The 22,611-nt window shown below is 42.0% G+C and overlaps 1 protein-coding gene and 1 long non-coding RNA gene across 5 annotated transcripts in view; one reads left to right on the top strand and one right to left on the bottom strand.

Moving 5' to 3' along the window:
* Positions 1–495: 495 nt before the first annotated feature.
* Positions 496–15,865, top strand: c1ql1l2 (complement component 1, q subcomponent-like 1-like 2). The gene is made up of 2 exons (XM_067616039.1): positions 496–1,694; positions 13,906–15,865. The coding sequence occupies exons 1-2, from the start codon at positions 1,086–1,088 to the stop codon at positions 14,083–14,085; spliced, it is 789 nt and encodes a 262-aa protein (XP_067472140.1). The 5' UTR covers positions 496–1,085; the 3' UTR covers positions 14,086–15,865.
* A 2,811-nt stretch (positions 15,866–18,676) lies between these two features.
* The window catches only part of LOC137201139 (uncharacterized), a 48,835-nt gene continuing 44,900 nt past the window's right edge, over positions 18,677–22,611 (bottom strand). Inside the window, exons 4-6 of one of the 4 annotated variants that reach the window (XR_010932133.1) lie at positions 22,112–22,217; positions 18,870–18,914; positions 18,677–18,766 (exon numbers count right to left, since the gene is read on the bottom strand). This is a non-coding gene — a long non-coding RNA (uncharacterized lncRNA). Of the gene's footprint in view, positions 18,767–18,869; positions 18,915–20,102; positions 20,233–22,084; positions 22,218–22,611 lie in introns of those variants that run through there. The other 3 variants (XR_010932135.1, XR_010932134.1, XR_010932132.1) reach the window with 3 other exon arrangements.

Raw genomic sequence — 22,611 nt, 5'->3', positions numbered from 1 at the left:
TTTTTTATTTGACAGGCTGTTAGCATTTCCTGGCATAGCAGATTTAAGTGCTGTCTTGTGTCTGTGCACATATATGCATGAATCTCTAGAACCCACCTCCAGGAAAAGAAAAAAAAAAGATTGACTTTCCACAGCTCCATCTTTATTTTTAGAGGCTGGATGCTGATGAGAGAGACGAGAAAGCAAGGGAGTGAGAAACGGCATCAAAAGTGGGGAAAACGAGGGAGAGCAAGGAAAAGTAAAAAAAAAAAAAAAAAAAAAAAAAAAAAAAAAAAGAGAGAGAGGGATGAAAGAAGGGGAGCAAGATGGTCAAGGGGGGTTGTGTTGGTTCCTCGGTGGTTCAGGAGAGTGGCAGAAAGGAATGCAATGTGATGAGAGTCCTTCGTCTGAGTGAGCCGGAGAGAGAGAAGGGGACGTAACCACACCAACCTCTCACTCGATGGGGGAGCAGAGGGGCGGGGGGCCGTGGGGGTGTGGGGGTGTGGGGGGGGAGGCTCTGCTGCTACTGCCGTATAAAAAGCCAAGCCTGAGAATCCGGCACCACAAACTCACCACACATACACACACGCACACACACACACACATACACAGATCCAGTCGCTGCTCTGTATCTCTCACACTCACCCACTCTCACCATTTTCTCTCTCTCTCTCTCTCTCTCTCTCTCTCTCTCTCTCTGTGTGTCTCGCTCCCTCTGTCTCTCACTCCATTCCTCTGGGCTCTGCATCCTTCTTGCTTCTTCTCACAAGTCAGATTGTGTTTGTAAGTACGCACTGAATGTCTCCCTGTGTATGCTTGGGTTTCCTTAAGTCTTTTTGTATGTGTGAGTGACTGGTTGCCTACTTTAGTGTGACTGAGCGGAGCAGTGAGGTGTATCAAGTGTATGTGGGTCTCTGTCTCACCCTCACACACTCTCCACTCCTCTTGCAACTCTTCTCGGGATCTCTGGATCCCTTTCCTCGGTGACAGGCTCCCCACACCAACCAGTCACCATTTCCGCCCCCGGGAGACCCACGCTGGCAGCGCAGCCCCTTCCCCGACTCAGCATCGGGAGGAAGACCCTGGTGGCGGCTGCCGTAGGGGTTATGCTGGTCCTGGTGCTGGTGGTGCTCATACCCGTGCTCGTCAGCTCTGTGGGTACAGATGCCAGTCACTATGAGATGCTGGGCACCTGTCGTATGGTGTGCGACCCCTACCTGAACAAGGGCACTCCGGCCAGCAGCACCAGCTCCACCGGTCTCCAGGCTGAGGCAGAGGCGTTGAGCGACCACAGCAATGTGCTTCCACCTTCCACTTTACTGCAGGGCCCACAGGGGAAGCCTGGCAGGCCAGGCAAGCCCGGACCACCTGGACCACCGGGAGAACCTGGGCCACCTGGACCAGCGGGCCCTCCTGGTGACAGAGGGGATCAGGGAAGGACTGGGATTTTGGGTCTTGGGGGGGACGGAGCTATCAGCACGGCCACCTACAGCACGGTGCCTCGGGTGGCCTTCTATGCAGGGCTTAAGAACCCCCACGAAGGCTACGAGATCCTCAAGTTTGACGACGTGGTCACCAACCTAGGCAACAACTATGATGGCATTTCAGGCAAGTTCATCTGCAGCATACCGGGCACATACTTCTTCATCTACCATGTGCTGATGAGAGGAGGGGACGGCACCAGCATGTGGGCAGACCTTTGCAAAAACGGCCAGGTTAGTGGTTTGAAACTTTTTTCTGTGAGTTTTCTATCCTGAGTAAAACGCACACCTGATTCCTCTGATGCTCACTCTCCTCCTCTCCCCGCTTGTGTCCTCTATTGTGTCTCTCTTAAAAAAAATCCCTCCATTAGAAGCTGTTTTTTTTTTTATATATAAAGCCCGTGAATAAAAAAAAAGTGACATTGTGAGGCAAGTGTGCGCATCTGCCGTGTGCCTCCAAAGCCCAGAGCGCACAGCTGTGGCACCCAGCGCGCCTGGAGATAAAGATGTGTTGACTGGTTGCAAACCGCGTCCCCTCTTCGCCTGATGCGTCCTGACATTGCCGCGCCCCGCGATCCAAAGGACGGTCACAGTTTGGGCTGAGCAGAGGGTCCGTGTCGTTGTTTATGCCTTTTTTAAAAGCAGTCGCCGTGCCCTTTTTATTTTATTCTGTGAATTGTGATTAATATATGGTAATTTAATGGCAGTTTGTGCCCGAGTGCTGACTTACGGTGGAGTGATGATGATGAAAACGAAATTTCTGGAGTTTCCAATATTTGAAAGCTTAGAGAATGAATGTAAGACGCAGTTGCTAGGCATTTCCTTTTGTTTTATCATTATAAGTCATTATAGTTTAGTTTTCTCACACATCATCATCACCGTCATCATTAATTATTATTATATACTGTTTCGAAGTGTACACACCCAATTACTTTTCGTTAAATCACTCATATAACATTTAGCGTGAACTTTGGTGTCTGCGCTGCAGGAGTGAAGGGAAATATTAGAAATTATGGCTAAAAATATTTGACCATACCTGTTTGTACACTGGATTATGTTGTCTGTCCGCCGCTGCATCCATCTTTCTTTTGCAGTCTTTTTTAAATGCATTGGGACGTCTACGTGATCTATTTTGGGCTTCTTTGATGCATCGTTTTAATGGGGCTCTAATTTTATTTCGCGCCCCGGAGGGTCCTCTCAGGTTGGGTAATGTGTGCCAGTGTAGTTTACAGCCTTCCGATCAGCCGTCAGATCTCTTATCTTCAAAGTGGCTCTGAAAAACGGTTTGCCTGCACACAAAAAAAAAAAAGAGGAAAAAAGATGGATGTTACACTACAGTTATTGCAGTTATTGTTTGCTCACAGCTGCTACAACTGTGCCACACAGTTTTCTTGCCTGTATCATAACAAACATTTAATATACAGATGTGTTCATGTAAAGAAAACAGATCAGCAAAGAAGCAAGCTGTCAAGTTTGGAAAAAGATGCTACAGTATCAAGTTTGTCTTTTTTTTTTGCAGCTTTCACATTGGATACTGTAATTTCAGCCATCAGTGGACATGCAGAATTTCAATAGCTACTTTATAAATGCTTACTCAAGTTAAATTCTCTGTTAAAGTGTAACATATGATTAAAAAAACCACAAGAAAGTAGAGGTTAAGGTGTTGCCGGCATTTCATTTCACACATTGACATGCTTTTCTTTATTTATAACTGTATGGTTCACAAGCTTAGCTGCACCATATTTCTTTACACCCTCATCTTTGTTCAAAAAGTCATAGAAATTCATTAATGTAACAAGAAATGCTGCCGGTGACAAGACATTTTTTTTCTCACTCAAAGTTGACGAGAGAATACATGAATAGTTTACTGTATTTCAGCTTCCTCTACACTCATAACCACACAGCTCTGCAATGAGATGAAATAAATAATAAATATGACTAAAAATCCACCAAATCTGATCCTACAGCTGTCATATGACATCATGGCTCAGCAGCCTCTCAGATCTATTTCACACTCACATCATAATACTGGCATTTGTGATGATAAATAATCTAAAATTTGGTTAATTTTCATTTACACACTTTTTAATACTCCCACTCCCCCAAGTTGTATATTTAAAATTAAACATGCCAATTAATAAGCACAGAGTTTGATTAAAGCAGGAAGCTGTTGGGGTCTGAACCTTACAAGTGCTGAGACCATGATATGTGCAGATTAGAGATATATTAGTAGTTGGCACCGGCTCAGTGGCTTGAACCTGCACACTCACCAGGCAGCTAGAGGTTAATTCTTTTACCCTCGCCAAGTTCACACCCGGCAAGAAAAAGAGAGTTACAGCAATCGCTTTCTATATATAAGGTCTCACTCAACAGTAATGTTTATGGGTGGGCGTAAAAGCATTGATATATAATAGGGGAAGAAGAACATATGTTCCTATAAAACGCCTTCTGTTCCCGCTTCATTGTGCTCCCAAGAGGAGGGTGTGGAGGTACTTAAGTTAGATGCACAAAATGTGCATCTCCAGAGACTCGTGTAATGTTTATAAAGTGGTAACTGCTTCTCTTCCTCTGTCTTCCTCTGTGCTATGCACAGCTTATACATAAATGTGTAGTTGACTCGCTGTGGTGTTTATTAGTTTGTGTGCTTGGCTGATGGAGAAGGCCCCAGAGCCTTAGTCTGTGCAAATGACTGTGAATGGTTATAAATGTTAGGCCAAGTTATGCTACATCATTGATGAAGTGCTGTGAGTCGAACTGAAGCTCCTACAGTCACACTGGTGCTTTCCTCAGCTCATTAAGGCTGCAAAAAGCTACACTGTGTGTTGGGACAGGGGAGGCCAGGGAATTGCAGACAATCCTAGTATTTTATCATCTTTTGGCTGTAGTGAAGTGGTGGGTTTCCAGGCCCTGCAGTGCTGTTTCACCCCAGCATGTGCTCCTCCCACTCCAGGGGTTCTTACAAGCTGTCTAACATCAACATCCACGGGTTACTTTATTTCTTCTCCCCATCTTCTTCTTCCTCTTTTCTCTTGGTGAAGAAACACAGCATTGTCCCCAGAACTTTGACACTTTTTTGAGCTAGACCAAAAAAAGTGAGCTTCCTGGAAAACAAACAAATAAGAAATCTATTTTTAGCACAGCACATTTCATCTGCTTCCTCTCTGCACACTCTTCTGGCTTCTTCATCGCCTGTTTTTTTACTCATGTGCCAAATATTCCAACCAATCCTAAACTTCCCCCAGTAAATCAATGCTTTGCTTTAACTTGAATATGTCTTGACAGAGGAGGCAGTGACAATGAAGACAAATTCATTGGACGCTGTAGAATGGGGGGAGAGAAAGAAAAGAGGACATAGTTATTGTGCTATTGTGCCATCCAGTCTATTTAATTGTAATTAAAAAGCTTGAACCAGATCCAGGATGTGTTTGCGCTTCTCCTCTCCGTTCCCTTCTTAATATTGTTATTAATCCGCAAAACCGTTTCAGAGTTAATTAAAAGCAATGACTTCAGCGTCAGTCTCTCAAGAGGACCATAGTGAATAATCACTCTGTCTCCTCCTTTAATAAGCTTCAACGTCCTTCGTGCACATGGCTCTTCCTAGCAATTACCACTGCAGTCTCCTTCTCACACACACACACATTCGCACATGCTCACACACACGCGTATGTTCATGCTTGCCCCCCCCACACACACACCACACACACCCCCACCCTCCTAACCCGCTGCCTCAACCCACCCCAACTGTGCACTGCCCTCCATCTCTCCTCTATGTCGGGCCTACAGGAGCTCACCTTTCTAAAAGTGCAGAAAGTTTTCAACCTAAAAGGAAAACTTGTGCAGCAGAAGAGTACCCGGATTGCGATATCACAGAATCGATTTGCTAACACACAGTGCCATCAATATTCTTCATTGCTCTCAAGTGATGCATTGCACTATGACAGATTCAGTTAGAGCATCCCATTCCTTTTCTTAGATTTTGTTTTTGTGCTCACCTCGCTTCAAGGAAGGAAAGATTCTTTTTTTTTTTCTTTTCTCCACCCTACAGTGTTGCTCAAGTTAGCTCAGTTGCGTGTCATTTTGTCCCTGTCAAACCAATCGCCTCAGTCTGCCCATGAAGACACCTCCAGGGGGTCTTCAGCTCTGGTGCACATGGAGACTGTTTATCCTATTGCTGTGTATCCAGGTGAAACCCACGCATTGTGTGCTTCACATGTGGTGTCAGTCCCGACATTAAACATAGGGAGCTGAGCCATCTGGATGAAGGACTGCTCTGTTTGATGTGACTATTGACATATTGACAATATGCTCTAAAGAAAAGGTGTGAATGACAAAAACAGATTCCATTCAATATATTTTCACTCAGGGTGGGTTGTGGTCTTTGTTGATTTTTTTTCCCTACAAGTTAAAAACTGACATATTTTAATATTTATTGGTCTCAAAATCAAAGTATAAAAATGTGAGCAACCATTGCAAGCAGTAGACACATCTACAACGTTATTATTCAGTACTGTGACACCCAGATACAGCAATACTTAGACTTGATTGATTTAACATTCTGGTAATGTTCTGACCTGCTATTCTTCATCATGGTCTGACTTCAGCACTGAGAGGCCTCTGTGTGTCTGCCTGGTGTAACAGAGAGACTCTGTCTGAAATAGACAGGCAGGGTTTGAGAGAGCCACCCTCTGTCCCTCAGCCTCTTTGCCTTTGGTATTGATCTCCTTATGTACGTGTGTCTCTTTCCTTTTTTTTTTCTTCTTTTTGACAGACCCATTTTTTTTCCTTGTGATGTATACCGAGGCACTTCTTCTATAATCAGCCAGAGAGGTAGTGGAGGCGGACCTTTGGCCTTGATCTGCTGTGTAATTGGACATTGGATTTGACACTCTGCCGAGTGGAACATTAGAGCTAGCCTAATTAGGTGCGAGGGCTATTAAATGAAGATTGGCCCATGTTGTTAGGAAATACCACACAGATTGGAAATGTCAAGATGACATCGGGCTGTCATCTGCTAGCACAGGGAAGAAAATCTATCATTTATTGGTGAAGTTTCAAAACTTGCTTGAAAACGGCCCACTCCTCGCCTGTAATAATTCGATTACTTCAAAACATTTTACATTGAGACCCTCAAATTGAGAACCATTAGAACCTACCAGCACACACTCCCTGTGCTGGCATCTCACATTAAGTAGCTCATGAAATACTGCTATAATGTCCCATATGTACTGTGAGACCAAAAACATATGGTCTAAAATAGGCTATGGATTGTCTCCTGTGGCTGGCTGACTCAAGGATGCTATGGTGTTGACTCACAAGGCTTCTTCATTATAATGAGGGCCATATGGGAGATAGACAAGTGCCCCTGGCCCTCTTATGCAAACATCTCTCTCTCCTTAGCTCCCCATGCCCCTGACATTTAGCCATCCCCCCCGAAATTCAGTCGTCAGTGATACCCACAATTATCCTCTCTCAGTCAATGGCTTTAAATGACTCACAGTCTGCTACATAACTCAATGTGTTTAACCGCCCCACCCCACCCCCCCCCTAAAATGAATATGGTAAGACATCAACAATCACCCCAGTAAGAGAGGATGAATCGGCTACTGTATGAAAAATACATATCACAGCAAGGCTGACAGCCTGCTTCTCATCCAACACTTACACAGAAAATTACTTTGCCTCATTTTAGAGGAGTGCTTTAAAAAAAAAATAAAAAAATGAAAAAGGAAAATCTTAAACCATGATGCACGGTGCCTCAAGGTTAATAGGAAGCACGCTGAAAAAACAGGCTTAGTGTGAACAAAGGTTGAAAATTTTCCAGCAAAAGTCTCTTTTCACACAATGCTGCGAGCAATGATTGCAGTTTTTTTTGGTGTTGGGACTCCAGGCAGACAGCGCTGTCTACCTCAGTAATTAACTGAGCGTGATGAGTCAGACACAAGAAAGAAAAGAGTGGCTGGATTGCAGGTCAAAGTTGATGCCTCTTTTTTCCATCACTTTTTTTTTTTTTTCTCCCCCCCCCCCTTGTCAAGCCTCTTTCAGTGGCTCTTTCAGGAGAAGCTGTCTTGATGTCATCCTCTTTGTTGCCTCTGCTGAATTGCGACGCTGTTGTTCCGGCCCCCTTTTTTCCCTGCAGCGTTTTGGATCATGTATCGGTGGTACACGGGATAAACTGATGAACTAATACCTGACACCAGACTCACCTCTTAGCAGTACTGTAAGCAATTTCATAAACAGCGAGAGGTTTGTGCAGTTAAGTCATCCAGTTTCAAAGGAGGCTGAGCAGGTACAAAGAGAACAGCTGGTGAAATTAATTCAGGAGGCCTTTTTCTACTCTCCTCTGACAGATGGCAAATCTCCTGTTACCATTTCATTCCTCTTATCATGTTTTCACTTAGGTCCCTCCGACAAAATAAACCCGTAACACATGGGAGACCCCACGCTTTCTGACAACAATTCTCTTGCAGCCCATCGTGGCTTCCTGTTCTCATTATTTGAGTAAAATTGCCTCTCGTGTGTATACGTGTGTGCACGGAGATGCATGTGAATGAATGTATATGTCTCTCTGTCACTGTGTTTGTGTGTGTGTGTGTGTGTGGTGCAGTCAAATGTTGGACCGGGCTCAACAGCGGTGGCACGCTATCTAAGCTGCTATTAAGCATGCGGTTCACGGCTGGAATGTTCAAACACAATTAGATGGCAGTACACTTTGATTTAAAGAGGACCAATAGACTCGTTGATCCAAAATGGAGGCTCAACATCAAGTCAACAAATCCCAGTCGGAGAAGCCTGGAGACATGTCCTTGTCACGGTGACAAAGCCTCTTGTAAGATCATTGTCCCAGCGAGACGTTACAGGCTCCTCCTACACCAGACATAACAGATACACAGCGGACTTCAAACTTTCATGATTTTAATATAAACAGTATTTTAATAAAGGTTTAGAACAGAAGCTTAGAGGTACTGTAACGCACAGCCAACCATCCAACACTGCACACTACAGCTGCTGAATGCAAACTGCCTTTTAAATAAAAGCTTATTGTAAAAGAAATCCCACTTTATTGAGGAGCAGGGACAGTCAGTATTTTAAAACGTACCATAAATTCTTCTTATAGAGCAGATGCTTCACATAAACACAGTCATTATTGATTACTGTGACGTTCATACTCACAGTCATGCAGTGAACGAGTTGAAACAACCCACACTTCACTTTTCCGGGCGCGCATCATCTATTAAGCCCGAGCGCAGACTTGAATTTTCTGTGTCTCCACTCAGAATATTATTCAATCAAAGCCATCACGTTGACGATATGACGGATGCAAACACGCACGAGCAGCCACAAGGAAGACAACATCGCCTGACACCTCATTTACCATCACTAGAGCTGGCGCTTACGGCCTCATGCTTTGTTTGTCTTGTCAAAGTTCCTCTACATATTCTGTGTCAAGGTCACGCGCTGCCAGTTGGCTGTTTGTCCTGCTCATCTCTCGCTATACATCTGCCGTACCCTGCATTTGAACCTCTAGCTCATATCCCTAACAAGTGCCTTGTGTGCAGTAGAGACAAAAAAAAAAAAAAAAAAAAGAAAGCAAGCAAGCTCCGATAGGAACTCCCTGATCATTATTTCAAAAATAGTCAGAGGTTTTATTCATGCATGCTTATCATTGAAAGCAAACGGGGGAGGCAGTTAGTCTCAGATGGGGATAAAAAACCATTCGAGCATAGAAACAAAACAAAAATAATATTATTGTGGAAGTATAAGGGTCTCAGGGAAGTTTACTTTCACCAGGGCTTTGTTCGTTCTGTCTCTGCTAAAGGAAAATGTGATATTTGTATAGTATTGTCCTCCTCCTCCCCCCCCATGTCCATGCTCTTGAGGATATCTTAAATTTAGATCCTTAAAGAGCAAATGAAGAGGATAATTTAAGCTATATTACACATCTGTGACATTGCCAGAGGTTCCCAGGTTCTGTGTGAACACCTGCAAAATAAATATTTTGATAAAGTTTCATTAAAATCCCTGCTGACAAATCCTACCGAGCCATCATCACCCACTCCCCCACCAAGCCAAAGCGGTAACCCTCTAATAAGATGGTGTTGACTTAGCTCACTGGGGGCACATCATATAATATTAATATGCACTGGACGCCGGCGTCAGAATCAGAACAGGAGGCTTTGTTTGCACATCGATATGAGCTGCGCTAGATTTAATCAGGAGGATAAACAATAAAAAAAGTACAATATTCCATATATTACTCCTGCATCTTAAAACCTCTCCTCAGAATTTCATTATCCAGATTAGCCTTTACATCACTTGCACATTTCATACCAATGTGACTTCCATTGCGCATATATTATATATATTGTTAAAAAGTTAAAGACGAACCTTCTCTTCTCAACTCCGTCTGTCTCATCTTTCCGTTACTAATTAGAAACCACACCTCTGCCGGGTGATTTTGTAGATATAGCAAAGTTTACCTTGCTCATTACGCAGCCCGAGGAAGGTCATTAGGACTAAAATGTTGCTGTTAATAATAATAATTCTTTGAACAAATGTTACTCTAAGTGCTGTGTCCGTGCTCGATGTTCTTTTAAATCCATCTAGCTCACTCTAAAAGTCTTGTATATCCCTTTTCTTCTTCAAGTTTTTTTTTTTTAAATCACCGACAATAGTGTTGTTAAGAAGGCTGAGGAAGAGCCAACCTTGCTCCATAATTCAATGCCGCGAGCTGAAGGTAATGCAAAGAACAGTTCTTCTCTCTTTGAAAATCATTCAGAGAATTGAGCGTCTGATGGGCTGCAGGAGGACTTCAGAAGAAATCCAGCTCAATATTGGCCTGAACATAATAATTCAAGTGAAAAGGGGGAGAAAAATGCCATTAAAATTCCAACATTTTTATTAGAATTAAACTTTTGAGAAATATTTTGCAGTCCATCCTGTATTTACTGTTGACTCATATAAAATCAATGCCACATATTAATAATAGCAGCTGTCATAAAGCAGCTGAATAGTTGTTGTTCTTTTTTTTGACACAGAGAAACACTGCGGCAACACTTGATATGTTGACTTTTGGGGGATATTAGCAGAATTGCTGTCCCCACCTATATGACAGTTAAGATAAGCCTTGTAAAGACATGCTGAGTAATGCAATGTTACCTTGAATTCTGTAGGCAGGTTCAAAATAAAGTGTTACAGATACAGCACCTTAACACTTCAATGCTTTTTACAGCAGAGATGCAGGAAAGTCTTTGATTTCATGTGTCTGTCGTTGTGATGCTCAGGGGTATAACACCTAAGACTCCTGCATGTTTCTCTTAAAGACTGCTCTTCTTTCACTCACAGGCTTTTTTTTATTCTTACAGCATTTACAGCTTTAAAATATACAATTATATGTATCATGTAACAGTGATTCAAACAGTCGGATATCTAGTTCATGAAAGCTTTACTGTACATCTTCTATTTTAATAAGACTTTGCGCCTCTGCACATCCTCTGCATGCTTTAATGTTTCCAATAACAGGTTGTTTGACTGAAAAGAAGATGAGCTAAAGCTTTAGCATTAGCAGTGATAGCTACTATGGCAGAAAAGACAAAAGGAAGAAGACTTTTAATGGAGTTGATTGACACAGAAAAAATCAAAACTAAGAAGAAAAACTAGCAAACAAACATGCATGTTGTTAATTGAATGGATTCTTTAAATAAATCACTGATGTGATTTCAACTGTGCAAAGAAAAATATAGTTTATGATTTTTAATATGTTTAAATGTCAAGAGAACCTGTTCCAGGCACCCTGTTAATTTTGGCAACAGTGATGCTCTCTGTGCAGGAGATCTCTGTCAGTAGCTGGCCTCTCCTCACATTTGTAAATATGCCTGTTGTGTGTACTCCTTAAATAGGCCAACTAATTATTGGGCATCCTCTATGCCGCCTGTTGGGCCAGCTTGTCGACACCCGCTCGAAAAGCCCCGATTTAAAGCTGTGTGGACAAACACTGAGCCAAGGCAAGGGCCACAATGGACTTTGGAGACCCGATAATGAGCCTCAAGAAAACACTTCAAATGCACGTAAACTATTGATTTTGATTCAACTTTACTGACCAAACTAAGTGACTAATTGCCTTATTTAACCAGTGGCTACTTTAAAGGATGTACTGTACAGTGCTTTCTTTTTTTTTTCATCTCAAGAGAAAATAATGATCCTCTCGTTCGATTCTTTTCCATTTCAGTTACGTCTGATGCAGTTCTCCCTGTTAGTAGCTGTTTAATAGCGCTGAGATACAATGCAGACTGAAGTATTTTGTTGTTTCGGCTCTGTGCAATAGCACCTTGGATTTAAAATGAAACAATACCTATTAGATTAAAGTGGTGACTTTCAGTTTTAATATAAGATCCATATTGGGTGAGTAGTTTGGGAACTGTAACCCCTCTTATAGCCAATTTTAGGTGACCAAAGTTAGCATAAATGCAAATACAGATGATGTTTAGTTCAAGACCCTTTGCAGTCAATTACTGTCTGCAGTCTATGACCCATAGACATCAGTAGACACTTGGTATCTTCCCTCGTGATGCATATGCCAAGCTTGGGCTGCAGCCAAATTCACTTCTTGTTTGTTTTGGGGGGATTTTTGCCTTCAGCCTGGTCTGCAGAAATGGATTATAAGTTGAAATGAGATCAAGTGACTGACTTGACAAATCAAGAACATCCCCGCTGTTTGGCCGAAAGGAGCTCCTCGGTTGTCTGTGTGTTTAGGATCATTGTCCTGCAGTGTTGCCATACATCCTGACAAGTCCTGCACTGTTCAGCCAATGTGCAGCTTATAGTTATTGTTTAATTATATGTAATATGTGGAGGAAAAACGACACGAAAATATTTCATGTGACTGTCCAAACACTTCCAGACTGCACTGGAATAAGGAGGTTACAGTTCATGACTGTTGTGCAGAATCATATTTAATTAGGCCTGGTGGCTCAGCAGACAAAGGCACACACTGTATGCTGGTATTCAGGCGATGACCTTCACTATATGTCACAGCTGATATCTCCTAACTTTCTACTCACTCTCTTTAGTTTTCATTTAGCAAAGACTACAAACAGATGTCTTAAAAACTGCAACTTCGGATCTAAATTTACTGATAACGCGAACAATTAATCTACCGCTGTATTAGTCTCTCTCTCTCTTTCTCTCGTTCACAAACACACGCTCATTGTTCATGTTCATTGTTCGACACAGCTATTGTTCAGCACCTGTTTGGTATTGCAGTTACACCTTCTTCACAAGAGAGAGAGAGAGAGAGGGAGAGAGAGAAAGAGAAAGAGAGAGAGAGAGCATGTTTGCAGTGGAGGTCTTAATTAGCCAGGACAGGTTATTTAGAAACTGCTCCAAATGTCCTATAGCTGGCAGAACACACATGCACACACACACACACACAAATACACACAGACAAAGGAAAACATAAAGGTTTTTTTTTATCATGCAAACTCACTCTAGTGATTCTTAATTCCTCACTATGCATTATCAAATGTCTTCTTATATTCAGTAGGTGTCCTTCATTGATTTCTCTGTTAAGTTCATCCTGTTGTTCAGTTTCTGAGGTGTTCTCTGTGTGTGGACCTCTTGTTCCCAGGCTGAATGTTTGGTCCTCTGTGAAAGACCACTGACTTGATTGAAACCATAAATCTGCTTGACAGAATGGCCTGAGATTTGACTGACCCTCTGGTTGCTCCTGTAGGTTTAATATCAATTGAGAGAAATATTTGTGCCGTTGTTATATCCTATAACTTGTTTAACTTCAAAATGAAAAAAAAAAAAAAAAAAAAATCTTGAAATGTAATATTGTAAAAGTTATAAAAATTGTTTTTATTTGGCTGTCCCCAAAAACATCCTCTTGTGATTTAACAGCACTGTGATTTTCCAGATTAGTGACATTACCTCTGCCAAGAAAATAATATTTTCATGTTTTGTTTGAATGGTTTTAGTCTCGTTTGTTGTCTTAATAGTTAATTACTTAATTTAGTTGATTAATAATATTTAATGGAATATCTCAAATCCCAGTTTTGGTGTGTATCTAAATCAAGTTGTTAAGCACTGCGATGGGTATTTTTGAACATTTTGAAAACATTCACTATTTTTTAATAAAAGTACGCACTTACTTGAACCAAAAATAAATCATTAAATTAAAAACTATCATGATTTTCTGTCATTATGTGTATTTTCATGTAGATCTTGAACATATTAAGATTACAAATGTGGATACGTGATCTCTTTCTAGCTCTAAATACTTTTTAATGAGTCTCTAAAATGGCAATATTTGTCTACCTATGAAAGTAGTATTTGTGTAATAGTTGTGTTAGAAAAACTAAACTAATTAATCCAATGTCATAAAAAGTACTTTAGCTAACACGCCTACCCGCTCTCCTGCCTGTTCGTCTTGTCCCTGTCCCTTTAGGTTCGAGCCAGCGCCATCGCCCAAGACGCTGACCAGAACTATGACTACGCCTCCAACAGCGTCATCCTCCATCTGGACGCAGGGGATGAGGTTTACATCAAACTGGACGGAGGCAAAGCCCATGGAGGCAACAACAACAAGTACAGCACCTTCTCTGGCTTCATCCTCTACGCAGACTGAGAAAAAGACAGACACAGAGACAGTCAGGACAGGAAGAGATTGAGAGAAAGAGTTGTATGACGGAAAAAGGGGGGATAAGGGTGTGTGTGTTAAAAGCCGGAATGCTTTCTAGTTTTCCTAATTCTCTCCATCATCACGGACACCTCTGCTTCGTATCCATCAGCCAAGACATCCAGGCTCTGTAGCCGAGCCTGGATGCGAAAACCTCCTGAGGACACACTGAGAGGGGCTGGGCGGGAGGCGTAGGAGGAGTGGGACGTGGGGTGGAGGTGGGCTGGTTTTCAGCGCTTTCCGCCACAGTGCAAACGTGTCAGAAGCTCCTCGCTTTCAGTGTCTCTCCTCTTCTGCCCCGCTCCATTGCACAGAAATCTCGACAACAAAAACGAAAAAACCCTGCAAAAGCGGATGATCTCACCTCTTCTCTCCACAGTGGCAACAGTCAGCTGTACTGTCAAGTGGACTCGATTGACTGAAATTCGTAGTGTTGTTCCGTGCAATTTTCCTTAGATTGTGTTTTTATTTCGTAGACATGCGTAATATTCTACACAAATGAGATTAAAAAAAAAAAAAAAAAAAGAGAATATATTTGTCCCTTGTGAAGATATCCTGTTTGACTGAGCGACCGGATTTGTGAGATGTTATTTGTGATGCAGCTAAGAGATCTAACAACTGGAAAAAGAAATCTTTAACTCAAGGCTGTCACTGTTTCATGGCAGTGGGTGTTTTTTCCTTCATCGCCGGGTACAGCAAGGTAACTATATATTGTTCATGTGGAGAATAACAATACATTCTGCACTGTACCTTCCAATATATCTTAAAAAAAAAAAAAAAAGAGGAAACATCTCATATAAACAATACCCTTTCCACAAACCACCTCCCTCTGTTCACACACACATACACACACAATGTCCTGCTGCTGTTTGGATTAAAAGTAGAGTTCAAATTGTCTCTTCGATGTTCTAGTTTTATGTAAATGCTCCACTCGGCACAACCAGCCATGTGATGCAGCAAAGACTTCAGGTTCTGAAGTAACCTAGTTGAAGAACGCCCGTTCTTTTCTTCTTCTTCTCTGCTGTGCCAACCTTCAAGCCTTCTTGCACAGTAGAAAAATCTTGCTTCTGAAGCGGGAGGGCGAGTGAGAGAAAGTCACACAAAAAAAAAAAAAAAAAAAAAAGACAGAGGAAGAGTCAGAAGTGAGTGAGAGATGGTGGGAGGGTAGAGGGGGCGTCAAGGCGCAGTAACAGTGAGTGGGCAATTTTTCTGTTTCAGTGTCTCTGAGCTTCACTGGATGTCATCCATTCATTAGCTGCATATTCACTGACACACAGGCATTATGGTAATATTTACTCAACATGGCGGCCTGACAGCTTGCTTGAGAATGAAATTGATTGGGTGAGTGACTTGGCCTATTATGACTGCACGTTTGTGTGTATGCGTGTGTGTGTGTGCCTGTGTGTGTGTGTGTGTTTGTTTGCACGTGTGAGTATGTATGTATGTATGTATGTATGTATGTATGTATCTGTGCGTACCAGTGAGTGTCTGCATTTTAGCATGTGCTGTGCCATAGCTACATCGTTCTTTTCAGAGTTATTCTGTGCTACAGCCAATGACAGATATTTTACTCAGCAGCCAATGAGATTGTGCTCTGTAGGGTGGGGAGTCTCTATAGATATGATGAGAAGAACAAACAGCTTGTAAATGAAATCTATGACATGTTTGTCTATCTTATCTTTTGGAATTGTTGAATACATTTAAATAATAAATGGGATTTTTTGAGTCACTTGTCTCAAGAGAATTCTTGCATCCCAAATAACTCTAATTAGGGGAAAATTATATGTAAAGGATCTCATTTGCTCTGTGAGACTAACTAACTACAGTGCAAACAACATGACTTGAATTGTGTGTTTCTTGTTCTGTTTAAACTAAGAAATTTTAACAATGGCCTGTCAGTGCAAATATTAAAAAGATCCTGTCAGAAAGTCCCTCATCTCTCTCTTCTCTCCAAAAAGTCAAACCCTTAAAGTATATTTAGGGTGATGGGTATTAAAGGAAAGATGTTTCTGTTTATGCTCCTATCCTAAAGTGATCCTATGAAGCGGTTCTTCATCTGCAAAGGTGCGCACAGAGATAAAGACCCCCCCGACTTTAGCGACGTCCGCCGATGGTGTCGAATGCAGTTTGTGAACGCCGGCGAGTCCTTAAGGAGATGCAGGCCATTCCTCAATCGACAATCACAGCGTCTTCTTACAGATTCTCATCAACAGAGTGATATACCCGGCGAGGAAGTGAGGAAGGAGGAGAAAAGACAAGGGGAGGGAAAGATTGAGCGAGATAGAGGAGGAGCGGAATATGGTTTGACAAAGACAGATGGAGACACGAAAGAAAGAGTAGGCCACAGAGAGAAGTAATGGGGAAGGGATAGATAGGGAGAGAGAGGGTAAAGAGAAATATAAGGAAGACAGACAGAAGGAGAGGGGAGCCGGTACCGATTTGGGGTGGAGAGGGAGGAGGGCTGGATTGTTTTCAGGGTAGAGTGATTCCCTGTCGGGGCTGTGTGAGGTGTCAAGAGAGATTAGCTGTCGTGAAGCTGGAGGAGAGAGCTTGAGATAGCTTGGATTGGACAAGTGTCAAGGACTGGACATTCCTCAGACCTGGCAAGAATGGGATGTGACATTGGATGGTGTGTTTGGTCCGTACTACTTTGCTCTTAAGGGGGGCAGTCAACCCTCACTGTATCATTTTATCCATTTCCCTATGGTGTATAACAAGCTCATCACATGCTAGCGGAAATGATCATCACTAGGTCACATTTAGTTAGAAATTTTATGGTTAGCTTAAACCGGAAGTGGCTACTCTTCAACGCACATTGACTTGGAAGCTTCTTGCAAAGGCAGATGGTGAAAGAAATAAACACGCAAAAGTAAAATTGATACGGTTTTATCTTCTTCATTGGACAAAATAGGATCCGCTTGGTGAAAGATAACAACATGGTTCATGGGCAAAGTGGGTCTCACAATTGACGCTGCTGGGCTAATAAAAAAAGTAATAAAGTTAATGGTTTTTGCAACAAATTAGCCAATTAAACAAACAGAATCAGTAAGTCAAATCTGTGAAATCAGCAGCGTAGGGCATGGATGGGTCTATCAGAATTGAAGTATATATGATGTACCAAACAGTCAGTGTTGATGTGGATGTTGAAATGTGGCCAGAAACTATATTTTTCTGACAGGAGACACACAAACAGCAATCGAGATGGAGACCTGAGTTCCTGTAACAGAAGGACAGAAGGACTTTAGGCCAGAGTTCTCCCTAAATGTGGTTGTGAAGTCGATTGTACAACGACTCTTTAACATTTTAGCAGTGTTCTCGATGCTTCTCCTGTCACTGCACCTTGCAGGTGTTGATGAATGTTTGCCATTTAGGGAGGAGCGAGTGTGACGACTTCTGCATTTTTTTTGTGTCACCTGCACACCTCATGAGAGAAAATTGAACCAATCTCTGGCAGAAAATGGGCTGCTGTTTCATAAGCTACACACCCGCAAAACACAGGGCTGCTTCTGCTGTTTCAGTACATATTTTATCTATTTCTGTTTTACAATAGGTGCTGCATGTCTTCTTTTGTCATTTTAATGGCTTCTGCGAGTTTCAAGGAGCTTAAAATGAGAGTGAATATAAGTTGAGTTAGGTGAAGTTAAAGTGAGGGGCCTTTACATTACACCACATGTGAGAAAAAAAAAAAAGCCATCAATGCTCTAAATCCCGGTCTCTTATGTGTTATGCTAATTAAACTAAGGTGTTAATTAATGTGATCTTGATAGTTATTCTTAAAATGGATATATCTTTACACCTTTAACAGCTGGCTTTCGCAGCAGCACCCTTTGGGCAGAAAATGTTGGAAGAACTTTGCTCAAGAGTACTTTGGAAGCCAATTCAGTGTTAGGAAAAGGTTTCCATCCACAGCAGTAACTTTTACAATTCTGGCACTATCATTTTCTCTCTATGTTCAAGCCTGACCTTTTTCTCTCACTTTCTTTTTTTTTTCACCTATTTTCTTTTCTCCTTACCATGCCCTGCCTTTAACCTGGTATGACAAACACAAAGGTTAGGAAAGCAGACAGCTGTTAGTAGACCGGCCTTCTCCTGCTGCCCTGGAGCTTCTATACGTGCACGCACATGCATAGACACGCACACACGTACACACAATGCTCTGCATGATAGCGCAGTCACACATTAACACTGTCAACCTTGCTCTGTTTGCTCCTACCACCGCACATGATTCCCTTTGTCAGTTTGGGTTGTGGACAAGGAAGAAGCCTTTCCCAGTTGTCCCTGGATGGTCGGAAGCTGCCAGGCCAGGTGTACTCTGCAGTCAGTCCCTGTGCCGGGGGAGAGCTGGGCGAGATGAGCCTCCCAGGCTCTTATCTACAGGCCCACCCTCAGACTGTGTGACACCGTGACCCCGCCTTGCCGCTCCACTGCGTTGTATACACTTGTTCAATACCGCGACAACATATTCCTGGCCACCGCAGAACGAAAGTTGACTCATATAACTTCAGACTCCTCTGACCCTCATTGCTTTTCTCCGACTTTAACTTGCCACATCTGTCGTCTTGCACTCTACTCTCCTTGTATTTTCGTTCTTCGCAAATGACTGATCATGGCCAGTGTTTGCCCTTACATGCTGCAGGCAGAAACAGACAGGATGCAATGCGGTAAATGTTTCTCTCTTTCTCCATCTTCTCCTCCCTCACAGTAAAGAAAAAAAAAACAAAAAAACCACACACCATGGTATCCTCACATGTTGTAGCGCTGCATCTCCAGAGAACTCACTGTAAAGAGAGATAAAAAAGCACAAACAAACATCCAACATGCCTTTTTTCCCCTTCAGCAGGCTGAGTGCATTAGTGACCTTTTAAAGTGCTGTCTCCCTGGTGCCTTGCACACACCCCAAAGAAGAACAAACTACTAATAGGGCTAAAAAGCTGACACACTTTAAACAAAGATCAAACCATTTCTTGGCTATGAGGCAGTACCCGCTACATTAATGGTATTCAATTATATGGCCAAGACAAACAAACATCTTTGTAGCCAAACATCAGCAGCCAAATCTGTAAAAATGCAGAATGAGGACCATAAATTAAAAAAATACATATTAATACACTAAAAAAAAATACATAATTTTATTTTTTTTAATATACACAATTAAGTGCGCATTGTTCTCTAATTCTTATAACACTATTTTTATCTCATTATCATGAGTTTCTATTCTCTTGTTTCAGATTTAATTTCTCAAACAAATGAGTTACTGCATGTTTATGGAAAATAAGGATTCTTGGACTCTAATGAAACAACAGCAATGCAGATGGAGAGAGATGAGGACACACAGTATGAAACGGATAAAAATTTACTGTTTGCTAAAAGAAAAGAAATGGTTGCAGAGTACATTTGAAATGGGCAACTTGCAGAGATGTAAGTATTTGTTTTCTTCATCTACAAAATGACCTTATTGGTTAGAATCGTGGGAGGCGGTAAACTCACACCATATGACTCTAATTGCAGTGAATTCTGTATGTGTGTGCGTGTTTTGTGCGAGCGTGCATGCTCGTGTGTGTGTGGAGTGTACTGGTGTATGCGTGAGCGGACATCAGACAGAGCTACAGGGCCTACGGCAGGGAACTGCGGCGAGGTGGATAAGCTCAGAATTGCAGAGGGCAGATGTCAAAGAGGAGATATTACCCTCCACATTACTCCCACTCGAACAGGATAGGCCATTACACAGTGTGTTTCAGACATTAGCATGCAGATAAAATAGATATTGACAAGTAAGAGAAGTAGTCACCTTGGCGGGTAAGATATTGTGAACAATACACAAAACCCCTACAAGACAGTGCCACCGGGAAATAAGTAATTATGCCAAACTTCTAATTAATCTATTTTTCAATCAGAAACAAAAAAAGACACCAGATTCTTGTATAACTCGGAACAGTCTGCTTCTTCTGAGTAATAACCTCTCAAAATTAGCTCGGTTTGCTCTCGCCTGCTGCTTCTCACTGTCTGATGGATGTGTGGCATGCTAGTCATGCCGCCTTGTGTCACCTGTGCTGCGCTTGCTCCGGGCAGGGAGACAGGGAGAGAGCCATGGGAGGTCTGGAGGAGGCCAGAATGGGGGGGGAGAAATAGACTTCTGTGATTAACACATACAGACACGTGTCAGTGTGGAGAGCATTCGCTGGGAGGCACGCTGGGAGACGCTCACACACAACCTGCTCCTGACAGCACAGGTTTTCCTAAATAAAGATGCGGATAAAAGGATGAGAAAGTCTGGAGAGGCCAATGATGAGCCCACAAATACATCCACGCAGGAACGTGAGCGCGTGGACTACACTGGTAGAAATTAATGAATAGATCGCATGAAAAAATACATTTCATTTCTGAAGTGAAAGGCATGCAGCTGTCAGCACAGGTGCATGGGTGCACACATTCACACATGTTCACATGCTCAGCCACATGTGTGCGTTCATGTCACACCTCCCTCTGACATGTGCTTTAACAATTGTTTGTGGTGTTGTATAGAAACATTAAAATGACCTCTGGAGATGTGCCAATTTCAAGAGGGTTTGGGGGGGTTTAGAATGACAAATCCATTATTCTTTTCTAATACCATATGTTCAGATTACACAGTGCTCTGTCTCTCTCTCTCTCTCTCTCACCCACACACACACACACACACACTTCAACAGCATACTTGTGAGAACTCTCATCTGTACACTGCTTTCCCTCGCCCCTACTGGCAACCTCAAAGGATGCGTTCACAATTTTTCAAGCCTGTATTAAATTAATAGTCAGGTGCCCTAATGAACGCTGAAACAGGTTTCACTTGCTGTAATCATTCCTCCTGTTCATACTGACCGTTAGAAGATACCCTCCAAATGCAGTTACAATATTAATGATGGGGGACAAAATCCACAGTCCTCGTATTGAGCAAAAGTTTATTTAAAAGTTTATCTGAAGATTATATGATGCTTCAGCCATCTGATTTAGTTAAATAAAGTGGATTTCTTCCACAATTATAGTGTTTTTATTAAAAAATCCCCGTTGTCTCGATGGACCCTCAGGGAATCTGGCACTAAAAAGACCAACTTTGAAAGATGTTGACTTGTTTCGACTAATTTGGACAGTTGAAGCCACAAATTGGCTTAAAATAAACCTTTAAATACATTATTGTTGATATGAACGGATCTCTTAATGGCCAATATGAACAGGAAGAATGATTACAGAAAGAAAAAAGAATAAAAAAATAAAAACATGGGGCACCTGGCTATTGTTTTAAGACAGACTTGAAAAACTGTGAACCAATCCATTAACAATCACAACCACATTTCCCAATCTCAACCCTTACTAAAGCCTTTCAGGGTAATTCAGGTATATCACAACCTGTATCTTATTTTTTTGGTATCATTCCTATCAGTAATAATGTTTGTACTCACCAAGTTAATTGCTGAGATCTAGAAAAGTCTCACAGTGCAAGTAACACAAGTGATTAGATGATCATACAGGTTTAAAACAAACGCCAGGTTAGCCAACCTTATTTCAAAGTGAAGACTAAGGTAAATGCTAAACTTATTACACAAACTATTTATATATTATACCAACCTCCTGGTTCAACTTTTACCTGCTGTACTTGCTGTCAATGTGTGCACACAGTTTTCCTGTGAAGTGATGTTCCAATATTGTGTTCAGTTTTGGTTTCACCCTCAAATAAAGTGGTTTAGATAATCTGTTGGCCCGGTTTACAACCTGTCTGATAGCTCATAGTTACTTCCCCATTGGACTACATTGTTCTCATGTACCTGATCTCAGCAAGTACAATGTTATCATAACCAACAGAAATGACGTCCAAGACGACAAAAATAAGAACCAAGTTGTACTAAACCAAAATGATCACAACTTTACCCTTTCCTTAACCTGAAGCTAATTCTGGTCTCAAAACAGTCAGGAGGACATTGCATGAAGTGAATACATTAACCTGGGGATTGACTGGGAATAAGATGAAGTTTCAAATAAACATAGGAGGTAATGAGTCTCTGCAAGGTGAAGGAGACCACAGGGGATGACAGATGGGTGAAGAGCACCTGTGAGAGAGAAAACAAGGGTAGGTCAAAACCTAGTATATGGCTGGACCGTGTATGAAACGCTAGAGGGCTTTTAATTTGAAACGATGGATACAGGAAGTGTGCTGGGCTTTGACTGAAGCCAATTTGACATAGAGCCTTTCTCAATACAAAGTACGCCAAGTTCAGACTTTCTCTCTTGATAGTTCGGACTTGGCAAATTCCACTCATGAGTACAACCTTCTGAGGACGGGAGGACGCAGTACGGTCATTCTGCCTGCTGACAGCAGCAGCTCAGCTTCAATACAACTACCTGACTGTACTGTGACAAAATAGTCTCAACTCAAAGCTCCACCGACACTTTTTTCTCACAAAAAATAACCTCATTGACAGAGAGATGGAGTAAATCATGTTA

The sequence above is a fragment of the Thunnus thynnus genome, chromosome 17 (genome assembly GCF_963924715.1).
Source record: "Thunnus thynnus chromosome 17, fThuThy2.1, whole genome shotgun sequence".
NCBI classification, from domain to species: domain Eukaryota; kingdom Metazoa; phylum Chordata; class Actinopteri; order Scombriformes; family Scombridae; genus Thunnus; species Thunnus thynnus.
Note: the sequence above shows the minus strand (reverse complement) of the source record. Positions and strands in the feature narration are given on the sequence as shown.

Bases quoted from the DNA above. Each gene is read 5' to 3' on its own strand.
- c1ql1l2 (XM_067616039.1), top strand. From the start codon at position 1,086: ATGCTGGTCCTGGTGCTGGTGGTGCTCATACCCGTGCTCGTCAGCTCT. The intron at 1,695-13,905 runs GTTAGTGGTTTG...CTGTCCCTTTAG, and splicing joins ACCTTTGCAAAAACGGCCAG to GTTCGAGCCAGCGCCATCGC.